This window comes from Seriola lalandi, unplaced genomic scaffold (assembly GCF_002814215.2).
Source record: "Seriola lalandi dorsalis isolate HSWRI2012SDOR001 ecotype SW California unplaced genomic scaffold, Sedor1 jcf7180002054522, whole genome shotgun sequence".
Lineage (NCBI taxonomy): Eukaryota > Metazoa > Chordata > Actinopteri > Carangiformes > Carangidae > Seriola > Seriola lalandi.
The window spans coordinates 332,172-347,393 of NW_019525075.1; the positions used below are offsets into that span (position 1 = coordinate 332,172).

The 15,222-nt window shown below is 39.9% G+C and overlaps 2 protein-coding genes across 3 annotated transcripts; both read left to right on the plus strand.

The window, feature by feature from the left end:
* The first annotated feature begins 755 nt into the window (after positions 1–755).
* Positions 756–5,421, plus strand: srsf3b (serine and arginine rich splicing factor 3b). Its single transcript, XM_023414243.2, has 6 exons — positions 756–890; positions 1,731–1,941; positions 2,030–2,170; positions 4,144–4,182; positions 4,394–4,480; positions 4,744–5,421. Exons 2-6 carry the CDS (start codon positions 1,739–1,741, stop codon positions 4,769–4,771), a joined length of 498 nt encoding a protein of 165 aa, XP_023270011.1. The 5' UTR covers positions 756–890; positions 1,731–1,738; the 3' UTR covers positions 4,772–5,421.
* Positions 5,422–9,514: 4,093 nt separating this feature from the next.
* cdkn1a (cyclin dependent kinase inhibitor 1A) lies at positions 9,515–14,670 on the plus strand. 2 transcript variants are annotated; one of them, XM_023414096.2, is made up of 3 exons: positions 9,515–9,718; positions 12,473–12,926; positions 13,019–14,670. In XM_023414096.2, the coding sequence occupies exons 2-3, from the start codon at positions 12,482–12,484 to the stop codon at positions 13,072–13,074; spliced, it is 501 nt and encodes a 166-aa protein (XP_023269864.1). In that variant the 5' UTR covers positions 9,515–9,718; positions 12,473–12,481; the 3' UTR covers positions 13,075–14,670. The 2 variants fall into 2 exon arrangements, with proteins under 2 accessions (XP_023269864.1, XP_023269863.1); XM_023414095.2 differs by lacking the exon at positions 9,515–9,718 and adding an exon at positions 11,864–11,988.
* The last annotated feature ends 552 nt before the right edge of the window (positions 14,671–15,222 follow it).

Below are 15,222 nucleotides of genomic sequence, written 5' to 3' on the forward strand. Positions count from 1 at the left end.
CAGGGATCCCCTTTCAGAACGTAAACTCCCTTTAACTGGTTTGAGATATTAAAACTGCTGCTACTGTCATTCCCTTAAAGCCTCTTGTTACAGCACAATTTGGCTGAGGAAGTAGATATGTTTTTTTCCGCATTTGCACTTATATTGAAATAATATGTATTACACAACCTTAAGTAACACTGCCAGTTCCAACTATATTTGCCCTGTGCCAGTCAACCCAAACCAGCATTTTCAGATTCAGTTTGTTACATCATAGTATCACAACAATTTGGTCCTGTGTAAAGATGTGTATGTGTTTGTTTCAGTGATATTTACGCTGCCCAGTCCAATTTAAGTTTCCTACTCTTGCGCACTGAGCCTTAAAGCACCTCTGCAGAGCATGGAGCACGACCATCTGTGTAAAAACCTAACTGGAAATAGTATCATGCATGTTGCTGTAGGCTCCATTAACACAAACTAAAACAATGAACACTGAAAACAATGCATGTGTGGCTGCAAATTGTGTGTCAGTAGAGCGTAACATGTAATAGGCATAGAGAGAAAGGAATCGGAATCGCATACAACCACAAACTACAGAACTATCCCCAGTGTATGTTCATATGTATGTTATGTTTAACTTTTGTTGTTTGTCTTTATGTTTGTTTATGTAATGGAACTAAATAATGTAGGATTCCACAATATTTCCTGAAGTTTTTTCAAAAATATTTCTAAATAAAAGTCACTTGAAAAAAAAACGACATTCATTCTAACTGACTCCGCCCTCCCGAGAGTAGCTTCCTGGTCACCAACCTCACGAACGTCTTTTCCGCACGCCATTTTCCATCGACAACCGAGGAACAAGCCAGCCGGAGAAGCGCGGAAAACTTGAGCTGTGAATTTCAACAAACACGGTAACGTCTGAACAAAACTCTCAAAAGAATGTCGTTATGAAACTTAATGAAAATTGTCCCGTTTGCGTCGATTGATCGTGTCGCCACATCCTTTCAATCTATTGTTTGATTTCTGTGGTTGTTACACGAATATGGGCTGTATTAGGCCTCGGAAAGGCGACAGCCATTTTAGCCGTCGTTGCCTAGCTAACTTTAGTAGCCACCATTGGCTCCAAAACATCGATATATAAACTTAGTCAAATTTGAAATGTGTTTTACAGGCGGTATATAGGTAACAGTTCAGCCGCTCAGTTAAATAAAATGTTCCCTATTGAGGATTTCACATCACTCACCATGCTTAACATTTTTGTTAAGCTAACGTTAGCTTAGGCTGCGAGTCCGACAGAAAGTAGGCCAAGCTGCTGTGGTTTATCAAATAATGCTATAAATTCACCTTAAATGTTGTACTTAGATAGACGAGATGTGTTTTTCATGCAACGTTAGGTCAGCAACAGAAAATGGTGCTTTTACGCTTAACTTATTTGATGTTATTTAGGAGATGTGTTGTAGAAGGAGACGCATGTTACGTTAGTTGGAGTTTTAACGTTCATTTTCATACCACACCTTTGGTTAACTTCGTTTACTTCACTGAAACTTTTTCGATGAGAACAGAGAAACCAATGGCCGGAGGTACTTTGTTTTACAAGCTGCAGAGTACTGTATAATGCAGAAGGGTAGCTGTGACCGGTCTTTGTCTTCCCAGGTCGTAAAGTTGTGAATTGAAGATGTAAACCCGCAGTAGGACAATTCTAAACTGTCCTGCATTAATAATCAATTCCCTGTCTTTGTTTTATTTTTCAGATCCAGTCATGCATCGTGACTGTCCTCTTGACTGCAAGGTCTATGTTGGAAATTTGGGCAACAATGGAAACAAAACAGAGTTAGAAAGAGCATTTGGCTACTATGGTCCTCTCCGCAGTGTTTGGGTTGCCAGGAATCCCCCAGGCTTTGCTTTTGTAGAATTTGAAGATCCCAGAGATGCAACTGATGCAGTGCGTGAGCTTGATGGAAGGTATGAGGCAATCCATCTCGGGATACAGTGGCCAAAATAAGAGAAGCATAGCAGTTATGATAATTAATGGTGACTGTTTGTTTTGTAGGACGTTGTGTGGTTGCCGGGTACGAGTAGAGCTGTCCAATGGCGAGAAACGCAGCCGCACCCGTGGTGCTCCCCCTTCGTGGAGCAGGCGTCCTCGAGACAGAGATGACTACAGGCGCCGTAGCCCACCACCCAGGCGAAGGTGACATACATGTTGTTGTTTGTCAGTGGCCAGTAGAGACAACACTTGATATACATATCTAAAATTGTGCTCTGGCTTAATGAATCCACTCTTACCCGCAGTATATTTCCTGGTAATTGGCCATGTTTTTCCAGTCTAGGCATTTCTACTGTTTGTAATCTTTCCTGCTGATTATACATTTGTGACTGTTGCAATGTCTAAGGCTTGCAGTTTCATCTTCATTGACATTATTGGTCATTTTATGTATGGAGCCAAACAGATAGACATTCATAAACAAAAAGGAAATATGACGTGGGGATATGACATTTTAATAGGTTATGTGGTGCAGCCTTTCTATGACATAATGCATCTGAAAATCTGGCCTGCAAGATTTTATTTGTGTACATTTTCTGTGCACTCTCAGAGAGTCTCTGCATTTTAACTGCTTTAAAATGGAGAATTGGGTATATGAAATAGGATTAGACAATTCCTATGTCGGAAGAAGTATAATCTGTTTAGAATTTTGGGGGAATGAAAGTGCAGAATGTGATGCATTTTTTTTCTTTTTGTTTGAGGATGCTTTTTATTTTTCATCTATATTAATAAGAATGAAACCCGTTGCAGAGCCACCACCATGCCTCTTCTCACCACCCTCTGAGTCAATCAACTAGTCCTCTTTCAGCATCATGTGACTGCTGACCATCGTGCCCCAATCAGCTTGGCTGGTGCTGTCACATGACCCAGGCATGGCCAGTCGTCAGGTTGCAACAGGCCATTGGTTCCTCAGCATGCCGTTCTCAACCTCCTCCTCCTTCAACCTTAACCCAAACGGCAGCGGCCCACCTCACATTCCCGACCAATCAGCGTATTGCGTTTCCAAATGTCTACAACCTACCAGCAGCAGCCTTCGGCTAACCAATTAAAGCAGGAAAAAAGCCACTGCCAGCCCCCATCTGCCTGCCACCTAATCACCTTGCAGCATCTGGCCAGTCCTATTCAGCCAATTCTACCTACCTACCCGGCCGACAGTCTGCCTCCCTTTCGTCATATCTAGCTTGTTGAAAACCAAAAATACTAGTAAGTTTTCCTGCTTCATTCAGTACACTGCTGATTACAGTTTTGAAAGTGAAGAGACAGCTGGCTTGAAAAGGTTGTTCTTTTTTATTATAATTTGAATCATAAGTTTGTCATTTTGTCCTCCACCATTTCTGTAATTCCTTGTTTCAAAGGGGAATGGTCCAACACCAAATGTCTGGAACTTCAAATTTCCAGAGATTTCGATTATAGATAATCATCTGGTATGTCTTGGGGCTCTGAGCAGAATTATGAAATCACACAGATCAAAACTCTTCTCAACCCCCCAATGAATATCAAGACTTTTTTGTGGTGTATGGTTGGTTTTAACAGAGCTTATTGGATTTTGTTACTAGCCTCTATTTTATGTTCTCCCTTGAAGTGCAGTGGACCAGTTTCATACAGATGGTGGCCTCTGTGTGTCTTTATTCCCACACCAGGGCCAGTCCACAGTGCAGTGTAAAATCTTCTGACGTGGGCAAATGATGCTGGTTAGCGCACTTTGATTTTGTAGTAGGTTTTGAAGCTCAGACACCGTGACAAATCTCTTGCATATTAATTGTATGGCACGTCCTAGTATACTATACACTTCATATTAAGAACTGGAACGTAATTCACACTGGTGACTTAAAAGATGCATGTGATACTGTGGGGTAGGTGAGAAGTGATTCCTAAGCACCTGCCATCTTTATGCGCTGGGTCCATTGCCAGTGACTTATATTTTCTAATTAAGATAACTGTTTTTGTGGAAAAACACCAAAGTCTTTTATTTCCATTTTGAGGTACCAAGATAGGCAAACAGCTGTGTTGAAGGAGGCCCATGTAAGAAAAGGATTAAATAGCATGGAGCTCTGGGCTCTACGGGGTATTCAGTGCACGTGTCTTTGGTTTTTTAACACTTTTTTATTTTTCCTGCGCAGATCCCCACGCAGGAGGAGCTTCAGCCGCAGTCGTAGCAGGTATGTAAGCTTCAGATTATCCTTTCCATCCATTTCAGCCTGAAAGCTTGAATATAATATGAACATGGTAAAATGTTTTTTGTGAATTTGGTATCTTAAATAGTAACTCTATATTTTGTATATTATGGAATCCTTAAGAATAATATATACCTTCAAGTGAGTCAAGCTGAAATGACAATGTTTACCTAATGGGATGGTTTGGCTTTTGCAGGTCATTCTCCCGAGACAGGAGGAGGGAGAGGTCCCTCTCCAGGGACAGGAACCACAAACCTTCGAGATCCTTCTCTCGATCAAGGAGGTACTGATATGCTCTTGAACTATTGAAAGATCATTTCAGTTAGATTTCAGTTGTTAGATATTTGATAACATGATGTTGAGTGTAGTTATGACTTGACTATTTAAAACCAATTTCACCACTGACAACTATGCTCCTCATACATGACATCCTTTGGCTGTCTATAGTTGAAGCTTGGTTGAGTGCACTGCTGAGAATGTAAAGCAAAAGGTTTGGTCAGTAAATCTTGATAGCTTTTATAATTTCTGTTTTTATCTTCCCTGCAGCCGCTCCAGGTCCAATGACAGAAAATAGAGGAACGTCTCTGTCATGTGTACTGAGAGCTGAAGATGAACGGTTGTACAGGCTTTGCCGTTTCATGATGGACTTCAACATGGCCATTTGGTCATATTTGTGTTGGGTTTTTTAAACAATCAAGCATTTTAGTGTCCCCCTCCCCTTTTGTGTTGTTATGGTAAATTTCAAATACTTGGTGGGTGTGTACAGAAGTGATACCTCACTGAACTCATGTCTGTCTCCTCAGCCCTGAAACGGTCGTACCACCCAACATTCCAGTTCACCAGTTAATCTCTTGATAAATTTGTTTTTTGTTAATGAATGTACTGTGTAGATGTAGTGTGAGTAGTTCCTCATTTTCATTGTGTAAATGCCAGCATTTTTTAAAGGAAGGACTGGGATGATGTGTAATTTAGGCCCTCCTTTTGGTTGACTGTAAAGCCAACCTATTTTCAACATGTTACTTTCTTCATACTGAAGGTTTCCATCTGTTAATGGTTGGTCATTTGTAATAAAGGAACCCTCGTTCAAGATGCAAACTATGGCATTGATTTTTTTTTTTTTTTTTTTTAAGTAATTAACAAGTCTGTGAAGGTTGCCATTACTTTCGTTTGTTTGATACTCTGTGAAATGGTCTCTCAATTAAAATACTGGTTGTTTAAAAAAGACCTACATTGTTTATATAGTTTTTATTTTACCTTGAGATTAATATACAAGTGTAGTGATTTACTCTTACATCAACTCGTGTCTTTTCCACAAGAGGGCACTCTTACAGCATTGATCAAGTATCTGCTAAAGAGCCCTGCTCCGGGTCATAAAATAATAGTGTCTTTTTCATTCTAATATTTTCTGCTCGTTTAGACCACAGTCCATTTAGTTTGGGTAGCATGGTTTCCCTCTTTATTTGCTTATTTTATAGCTGCTAACATCATGTCAGTGTGCCTCTTCTTGATCCATTTTAATGTCACTTGATGCAGTTGAGATTGTGCTTTGCGTACTTGCTTATTTAACAAAGTGGTGCATTTGAATCTTGGAAATAATCCACTTGAATTGGACCATAAGGTGATTGTGATTATAGTAATTGGTTTCAGTAACTATAACTCCAGGTCTAGAAAGATTTATTTGCATTTTGTATCATGTAGGATATTTGTTATATTTATTTTCCCACCAAAAATAATAAGGAATCTTTAAGGATATAAAGTTAAATCGAATAAAAGTTAAAATCATGACATTCTGTGTCAAAACTAAATTGACCATACCTTTTACAACCAAACAGGTTATACTAGACCAAATTCAGATGTTAGTAATGTGAATACAGACATGTTAAAATATTTGCTAAAGTAAAGTAGCAGATTGAGACGTGTGATGTGAATTTCACATCTCATAGATTGTAGATTTCTTCATCTGGTGAATCCAGACAACTTCATCTAAGCAAGTGTAGTTTTATGTCAGTTTTACTAGTCAGTGAAAAGAAGGTTTTAATTTAGAGTAATTTAAGATACTAATACCAGTGTAACTCTGAGATGGATGAGGATTTCTGCACGTTGTTCCATTTGATAAATAGGTCTACTGTGAGGAAGTCATGGAGTGAATATGAAAAAAAAAAAAAATAACCTGCCAAGTTCATGCCACTGTCTATCTCCGCAAATTTCCCTCCTTTTCTGTCGTACGTGGTGTCCGGTATGAAGTTGTTACGTAATCTGGTTGACAGTGTTTAACCCTTTCAGTAGGATAGATAAGCGATAAGCCATCCAAATAATGGTGTCCTTGTGCTGCTGGTAAAGTCACTTATGAGTGTGGTGTAAAGCTTTTTAAAAGTTCCTGCAAAGCACTTTCAGTGTGGAAATAATCCATGTAGACTATAATTCATCTTAGAGAGTCTCCCACTACTCTCCCACTATCCAACTTCGGTCACACCCCGGGCAAGCCCACGGCTCCTTGTTCACGCATACTGTTCACGTGAACCGCACAACACAGGGACGCCTGGCTCTCAAATCTGCGCGCGCTTTTCCACGAGTTATTCAAGACCACGTGACGACATTAGAAACGGTGACTCATGGTATCCACGGAGACGGGTCTCACCCTCCAGGAACCCGCTGCAAGTCACTGAGAAAGCTTTGCTATTTTACACCCACTGTTATGTAACATAGTGTCTGTCACCCACGGAGCGCGGTACACGAGTGGGTTATGATCAAGCTGAAAAAGGCGTCTTGGAGCTAATTTTAGATTTTGTCACACTTTTACTGTGTATCATCAGTTCAGTGATGAAACAACACATCCACAACAATTTCCATAATCTGTTATTTGCTCAAGTCATTTGTTATTCAGACATGACATATTTGCTTGTATCTGCTTTTTTATGTTTTATGTCAATGTAAAGAGAATATGGTTGAGTTTTGGACTGTTGGCCAAACAGAAACAAGACATTTGAAGACTTGAACTTGGTCTCTCGAGTACTGTTATAAACATATATCTCCAATTTCTAACATTTTGTAAAATAATCCATTAAAAGTTTAACATTTTTCGAACTTTTTTTTTACCACGATTGATACCACTCTCATATTTGTCCTAAGACTACAGCCAGCATCCACTTAGCATAGCTTAGCATCAAGTCCATTCATAACAAAAATCTGTCTAGCAGCAACTTTAAGTCACACCATTTAAGTCATTTAATTTGTACTAAACTTTGATTCAGGAAGTCCAGTTTGAGAAGCAGATCTGAATTTGAAGGCTTGTCAGATGCTAAAACACTGCACAGTAGTTTGAAGTAGTTTAAAGTGCTGCCATCATATCAGCCCTTATTTGGACATGCATGTATGCTGCAACCCTCTACATATTGTCTCCCATGTCTCCGTAACCATGTGTACAGAGTCAGAGCACTGTCACATGCTAGAATTATGATATCGTTGTGGGATTTTGTATTTCCTCTTTAAACTGGAAATCAAAATAAGTTCAATGATTGTCAGGTTTGCATGTAGAAAAAACAATAAACTCATATTTATTTATGTACAAAAATATGTGTTTAATCAGTTATGATTATCAGTTATATATCACTTATCAAACTGTACCACAATCTTTCTAATGAACACAATCCAGCTCCTGGGATCATTCACATGAAATATTTTTTTCTATAATGACTCTACTCATTAACACAGATGGTCATACTGTATGTAGCCTACACAATTACACATCAGGATTGCACAGACTTTGGTCACAAAGGCATCAGTTAATCCCACCTGTCCCAGAAGTGTAAAAAGTCAAATGTTAAATAAGTCATATAACTATAGTTGCAGGTAATAAAGTTGCAAAGAGTAGAACTCCCATGATGATTTTGTGTCAATAAATAGTTAACTAAATGGTCATGTGTAGTCTCGCTGCGCCTCATTTGGCACCATCTATCTACAAAACCTTTCACAAAGGATTCAAAACAAAAGCTGATGTAAGATGAGGCACATGAATGAATGAATAAGAATATGTGATGGGGCTCGCAGACCCTCTGCACTGTGCAGCTGCCTGCGAGCTGAGAGATAATAAAGTGTCTACTCAGCTGTACAAATGTAGAGCCTTTTGCTGTAGTCCCACAGCTGCCACTCAGTCACATACAGTTTATGCACTCATTGTATTTTTCCATTTTGTCTAAACTTCATTAACTTCAGCACATATTACCACTGAGTATAGCCCTACTGTAAATGTACTCATTGTAAACAGCTTCCAAGTCAGAGTGTGTTTCTCTAATAGTCAACAAAGGACTCACTGTGGTGTCAAATCAGTCTGGGCTTTTTTACACGGCATCCTACAGTTGGGACTGTTGTTGTTGACGTGCTGGGAACTAGGCCGAAGGGCACCATGATGGGGTCGGAAAGCATGAGGAGTTGTCTCTCAGGTGACTTTCTGCCGAGATAAACAAACCTGGCTCCTCTGACAACAGGAATACAGAGTGGAACAGACTTTTACGAACAATATGTAACTAATGTGGAGGTTCGCAGGTTTTAAGTGGCCTGTTACAGAAACTTGCAGCAGGCATGTTGAGATGGAAGAGTTCTTACAAGGCCAGAGAGTTTGGGTACAAGAGCCTCAATAGTAACTCAAATCTGACGTATTGTCATCTTTCCTTGAACAGCTTATTTTTGTCTTCCAAGTCACAGTCGAGCTGCCTACTACCTCAGTTTTACTAAATCCTAAAATTGACCTTGTATTTGACATGAGTGTTGCCATTTTAATGAGGCTTTATACCTCTGCTCCACTACTACTACTATTAATAATGATAATAATAATAATGATGATGATGATGATGATGATTAATATCAGTAGTTAGAATTAGCTTCAGCTCCAACAGCTGCAACATTGCTGTATAAACGTTTCCCCCACTGTTTAAACACAGTGGCATTTCCTACTTCAACTTGAGTAACATTTGAGTATTTTGATGTATGTTGTTGCACTTATTTGTGTGATGTAAAATCATGTTTGTATAATAAACCCATAAACAGAAGCTGCAAATGTATCTGTACAGTAGGCATGGACTCAGTCCTCTGTCATGCGCACTGAGAGGCAGAGAGGCGTGCCGTGCCGTGCTGGGCTCCTCAGTTGGAATTTCCTCCAAAACTACTACAGACCCAGCCTTCACGTGTGCTCGTGTGTTTACCGGGCGAAATCCACGTGTGTGGGGCAGCAGACCCCGCCTCTGCACGAGAGAGGAGATTCCCCCGCCCACCGGAGTTGATAAAATTTTAGCCCGTGTCCGTGTCTGTGAGAATACTTGGAGAAATTATCAAGGAGAGGTACTTGTCGCTTGTGTTGTGTTAGATTTATTTGAGGGGGTGGATTAAGTGACATTAGACTCGGGGATTTTTCACATCAGGGCAGCTGTGAAACTTCAAATCAAAAACAAGGCAGATAAGGAGACCAGCTTCATTCAACAAGTTTGAAAAAGATTTTCACTGAATTGGACTTCAGTCTGCTGACAATGTAAGTAAAATGACTGAAATGAATGAACTACATAGTTCTTTCAGCATTTATTGAGTTCATTTTATGTTTTTATTAGTTTAGAAAGCTCTAGAAAGAGCTGTCTGTTACATGTCCATAGCCTGTAATATGTCCACTACATAGTCTATTATTATGTCTATAGCTACATATAGGCCTATAGTCTATTTCTTACATTTTCAGTCTTATAGATGACATGTTTACAGGATTAATAATTTCCACTATACATATAACCTGAAAGCATATCGGTTAATATACACATTCAACTTTTCCATGTTTCAGTTCTAGACTCAGAAACTCCTTCAGACTTGTTGTTGAGTTACTTTTATCAGTGTGTATGGTGTTGGTGAGGGGTGTCGGTCAGGCTCCAGACAGTGACAGCCCAGTTTGACTGGTCGACATGAGCTTCAGCCTCACGTGGAGCGGTGTAGTAAACTGGGCAGGGTCTATACTGGTGCTGCTGCTGGTTTTCCTCTGCCGCTGAGCGTGAGCCGGCGCCTCCGCTGCTCGTGCATGACTCGTTCTCCCGCCACAGGCTTGAATCACTCCTCCCTGCCCCGCCCCGCCTGGCCCGTCTCCCTCTCTCTCTGACGTAGTATCCCGTGAGGGGGAGACAAAGCGGGGTACATGTAGTGACTCCCCAATATTTCCCTACAGTTCACCCAAGATAAATGAGGATTTGTTAGATTTTGGGGCCAGTTTGATGTGATTTCTTCTAATGAAGCACCCCACCTGACCTTAGGACATGCAGGGCCACCGTTATGTAACAGTGGGACAGGCAAACTCAGAATTAATCATCATTATCCATTCAGTTTCTGCCACAGTTTTACAGCAGGTGTCTTAAAAATTAAAGCAAAGTTTTACATGGACACTATACACTAAAAATCTCTGAACGTCCTCCAAGCAGGTCTGAAATTACAGGCAGATCCATCCAGTCATGGTGTCAATGACTTTGATGAGTGACTTTTTAAATTTTAAACTTTTTACAGAACTTCTTTTTCTATTCAGATTATTAGACTTTACTAATATACTAATTACCTTTTGCAACCTTTGGAATTCAGAAGTTAGAAAAACATTCAATCTAATCAATGCAGTTTCCAAGCACATCTTCCAAGATCAAAACACCTGAATTACACCTTTCAGAATGATAGGTTGCAGTTTATGGGTAATATTTTGAAAATGTAGGTGTGTTTCCGTTAGTCAGGACCTCTAGGTTTAGATGTTGGCGTTCTCTTTTGTTGAACTAAGAATGAATGGACTGTAGTTCCAGGAAAAATGCCACATTACATGACCCCAGCCTTGTCTGCTGTGGCTGTGGCCAAGTCAGATGATGCGGCAGGAGCTGGTGTAAATTCTTAATTAACACGGACGGCTCTTGAGAATACACTTTACTCACTAAGCTTTGTTTAAATATCAGACAGGCTTTCAGCTTTCAGTCCAAGACAAACTGAAGTTCGTGAGTGTGACTATTAATGTGATAGGTTAACAGCTTATACGTGCATCTATTTGAACTGATTATTGACAGAATTGCTTCACTGTATCCTGCGTGAACCTGTCATCCGCCCAGAACTGCAACAGTTTCGGTACTCAGATAAAATATTATTGACTTAATCAGCATTGGCAACCTTCATTAGTGTCTTTTATGTTATTACTCTAATTAAAATGAGCTCTCCTCTGCTACAGTGCTCTGGCTGGATAATTAGGGTGGTCTGGGACGGGTTTCTGTTTATTGTTCTCTGAAACTGGGAATCCTGGGAATCCTGCCCAGCCCTTCCCGGATGACCATTATAACTTATTATTCTCCCGAGACAGAGCCGTTCCTGTAGTTCTCACAAGGGAGTGGCGTATGTGTTTAACCTCTGCCCTTGAAATAGTTCGTCTATGAGTTCTGTGCAAATACATTGATGTCGAAAGCATTGATCTGATCATTAGATTTACAAATCTAAGGTCTCTGATTTTTATTGATCAAATATTCCTGCTCATTCAGATGGTCTGTTGAGCCGACTACCCACAGATGGTCAGACACTGCCACCTGGTGTTGACTCTCTGTGGCTACAGTGAGAGATTACTCAGCTGAGGACTTGTCCTTACATGTCTGTCTGAGATTATGTCCGGGCATGTACCACTGATTCACATCAGAGGGCCCAATGAGTCACTGGCTGCTCTCTGTCTTGGTTATAAAGAGCTCTGCAGTGATGTCAGTGTGAGATGCCCTGTAGTGTTCACTGAGGAAACTTTAACTGGTTAGAATCATGGTAAGACTAATTTTTACTTTTAAACAGATTTTAATGGATCAAGATTCAGTTATTTGTTGGGATCACTTGAGAGAAATCATTGTGTCTTTATCTGTGCAAAATTATTTCATCAGTAGGTTTTTAAGAATAATAGCTGCAACGATTAGATGATCGGTCAATCGACAGAAAATGAAATGACAGTTCATTTAATTATTGATTAACTGTTTAAGTTACTACTGCTCTCCCAATTATACAAACCATTTAAATACCATGGGCAGTTGGCACATTTATCACTATTTTACGGACAAAGCAGTTAATTGATGAAATAAAAGGCAGATGACTCGATAATGAATGTAATAGTTAGGTGCAGCCCTACTGAGAATAATGACACAACTCACTTGTTCATATGGTGAGAACTGTCACCATGGCTGTCTCAGCTGATCACTGGGGATGTCTAGCAGCAGCCTTATCAACTAACCGGTGGTCTTATCTCTGTTTCCTGCAGTGTAGAACGATGGCTGCTAACAAGTGGATCCTGAGCACCCTGGGGAATGGCCCTGCTCGACGAAACCTGTTTGGCCCAGTCGACCGAGAGCTGCTGCAGGCGGAGTACCAAGCTGCCCTGCAGAAAGACCTGGAGGAGGCTTCACAGCGCTGGGGCTACGACTTCCTCTCGGACAAGCCACTGGAGAACAGTGATTTCCAGTGGGAGGGAATCCCAGGTACCAAGGTGCCGCTGCTCTACCGATCCTGTATGCTTGGTCTGGGACAGACAGAACGTCTGAGGCCAGCAGAGGCAAAAATAAGGTCCAAGGGCGAAAGGGTGGAGCCACCACAGAGTGAGAAGGAGAACATCCCAGGTACACCGAAGAGATATGCCTTCAACCTGGAGAACCTGGAGAATACACCAGAGAAAAGAGAGAATACAGGGTTGAAGAGGAAACAGACAAACATTACAGGTACATATTTAAATATTCAAATAATGACCTGTTAGAATTGTAATTGATGTGGTTTTTGCATGAGCTGAATTCCCTGCTCTTTATCCCAACAGATTTCTATCAGGCTAAAAGAAGAGTAGTTGGGATGCCACGCAAATCCGGCGAGTGAATTTCGGTCCAGTTTACTGCAAAGGTGCCAATATTGCAAGACAACCACACAGACACTACTACACTCAGGAATACTCCATTCTGCACAGACTCTACACAGTCACTCACCGGGAGGTCCTGCACCCAGTGAATCATCTGAAAACAGAAGGGACCTCAGCTACCTATGATTACTACAGGATAAATTAGGGTACTGTATTCACTCTGAGGGGGCTGGTGTTTTTCCCAGTGGTAAGAAGGGGACATTTGAGCAGAGAAGATTAACGGTAATCTCTCGAATCAGTGGATTTATACTCATTTGGATCAAGGGGATGCCAAAGTGTTGAGTGACATTTCCTACCGTACATTCCACAGTGCTGAAAACGTAGTCACATCTCTGTTTAACTGAAACTCTGTACCTCTAGCAGTGCAGAGACATGATGAATGAGCGTATTATTATTACTGTACACACTTGAAACAGATGTTATGTCGGTTAACATCATACTGTCTCTTAATGAAATTGAGGAGTGTCTGTGACTAAACTGCAGAATGATTGAAATGGTAGAGAATGGATGAAGCCCTTTGGCTCCTTTATTCAAATCCACTAATGTTTTTTTTTCTACTATGTTCTTTCTTTATGTATATCATGCGGGCAAGGAGTCTTTTTTCTTTTACAAGAACTTCCTGTCCAGAGTTTATTATACTTTATATATCCAGCTGTACAATCGTGTTTTTTCTACCATCATGTACTCAAAGGAAAAGGCTTGAAGAAGAATTGTGATATCCTGTACATGCAGTTGCTTTGCTTAGATCATAAATGACAGAAGTGCCATCATGTCCTCTTCCATCCAAATGGATCTCCACAAGTGCCCTGTCCAGACTCTGACATGTGTACAGCACCAGAAAGTGTATGTTGGGAGTGTAGCACCATGTCTTCGGAACACTTAAAGAACACTTATATTTAGGTTTATTTAGATATATATCAGACATTTATCAATAGAGTTTGATACAGCACTGTTAAGTAGCATAATCGGATAAAAAACATTGCAGTATTGCACAAACATCTGATAGGTGGTATATCCACAGCACCCAGTATCAAGTGCCTTTATGGCATTTGTTTTGGTATTTGAAGCTCCATAAAGGAAAATCCGAAGAAAATGTTCTCAGAAGAAAATGTATTATTTACTAAGCTAAAGCTATGTGCTTTATTCTTTTCTATTTGGACACATAGTGCAATTGAACAGACAATGTGTTATTATCTGCCTCAAAACAAATACTATGTTTTTTCACGACACTTATGTATGTCTATGTTGGCAATCCTGCTGCTATGGGTAATCTGAATGGGTGTCAAACAAGGTCACTGTAATGCTAATCCGTATGAACTGACAGCTTTGAAATGTTTGCCGCTGTAAATACGAAGAGAAGCAAACAGCATTACCCCAAACAATGAATGCACTTCTGTTCATAGATGCTTATGCACAGGTCCTACATATTGTTTTATGTTAAAAGCTACAAATGAAAAGATCTATCTTTATTTATTGTGAGATACTGTGCCTTGAGCTAATTTAGTTTTGTTTAATTATTATGAGAATTCCAAATTCCAATAAAATGTTAAAAATGACTTTTCTTGTGAATGTCTTAACTGTGTTGTCACTCTGGTCCTTCTTCCCATGCGTGTGTGTGTGCGTGTGTGTGTGTGTGTGTGTGTGTGTGTTTGCCGGTATGTGTGAGAAAGATACCACATGATGAATGAATATGAGGGATAGCAAGGAGGAGCAGTGGTGAGCACTTACTCCAGTGAAAGTAGCAATACCACAAGGTAAAATACTTTGTTACAAGTAAAAGTCTTCATTGAAAATTAAAGTGGAAGTACAGAAGTACTATTATCAACAAAATATACTTAAAAATATCAAAAGTAAAATAATGCAATTATACACATTTGGTAGCATTGTGATGTTGTAGCTGGTCAAGGTTAATTTTTATTATTTTATATCCTGTGGGGTAGTTTCATCTATAAAAGGGCATTATATGTTTTAGTAAATTATACTGTAGATTATGTAAGTACAGTTAGATCCTAATCAGAATAGTTACTAGTAACTAAAGATGTAAAATATACTGTATGCAGTGAAATAAAAAAGTAGAATATTTGCCTCTGAGATATAGTGGAGTAGAA

What these genes read in the sequence shown, in the direction of transcription:
- srsf3b (XM_023414243.2), top strand. Translation starts at nt 1,739, where the DNA reads ATGCATCGTGACTGTCCTCTTGACTGCAAGGTCTATGTTGGAAATTTG. An exon ending in GTGCGTGAGCTTGATGGAAG is followed by an intron (nt 1,942 to 2,029) that starts GTATGAGGCAAT and finishes TTTGTTTTGTAG; the next exon opens with GACGTTGTGTGGTTGCCGGG. An exon ending in AGCCCACCACCCAGGCGAAG is followed by an intron (nt 2,171 to 4,143) that starts GTGACATACATG and finishes TTTCCTGCGCAG; the next exon opens with ATCCCCACGCAGGAGGAGCT.
- cdkn1a (XM_023414095.2), top strand. An exon ending in GAAACAGACAAACATTACAG is followed by an intron (nt 12,927 to 13,018) that starts GTACATATTTAA and finishes TTATCCCAACAG; the next exon opens with ATTTCTATCAGGCTAAAAGA.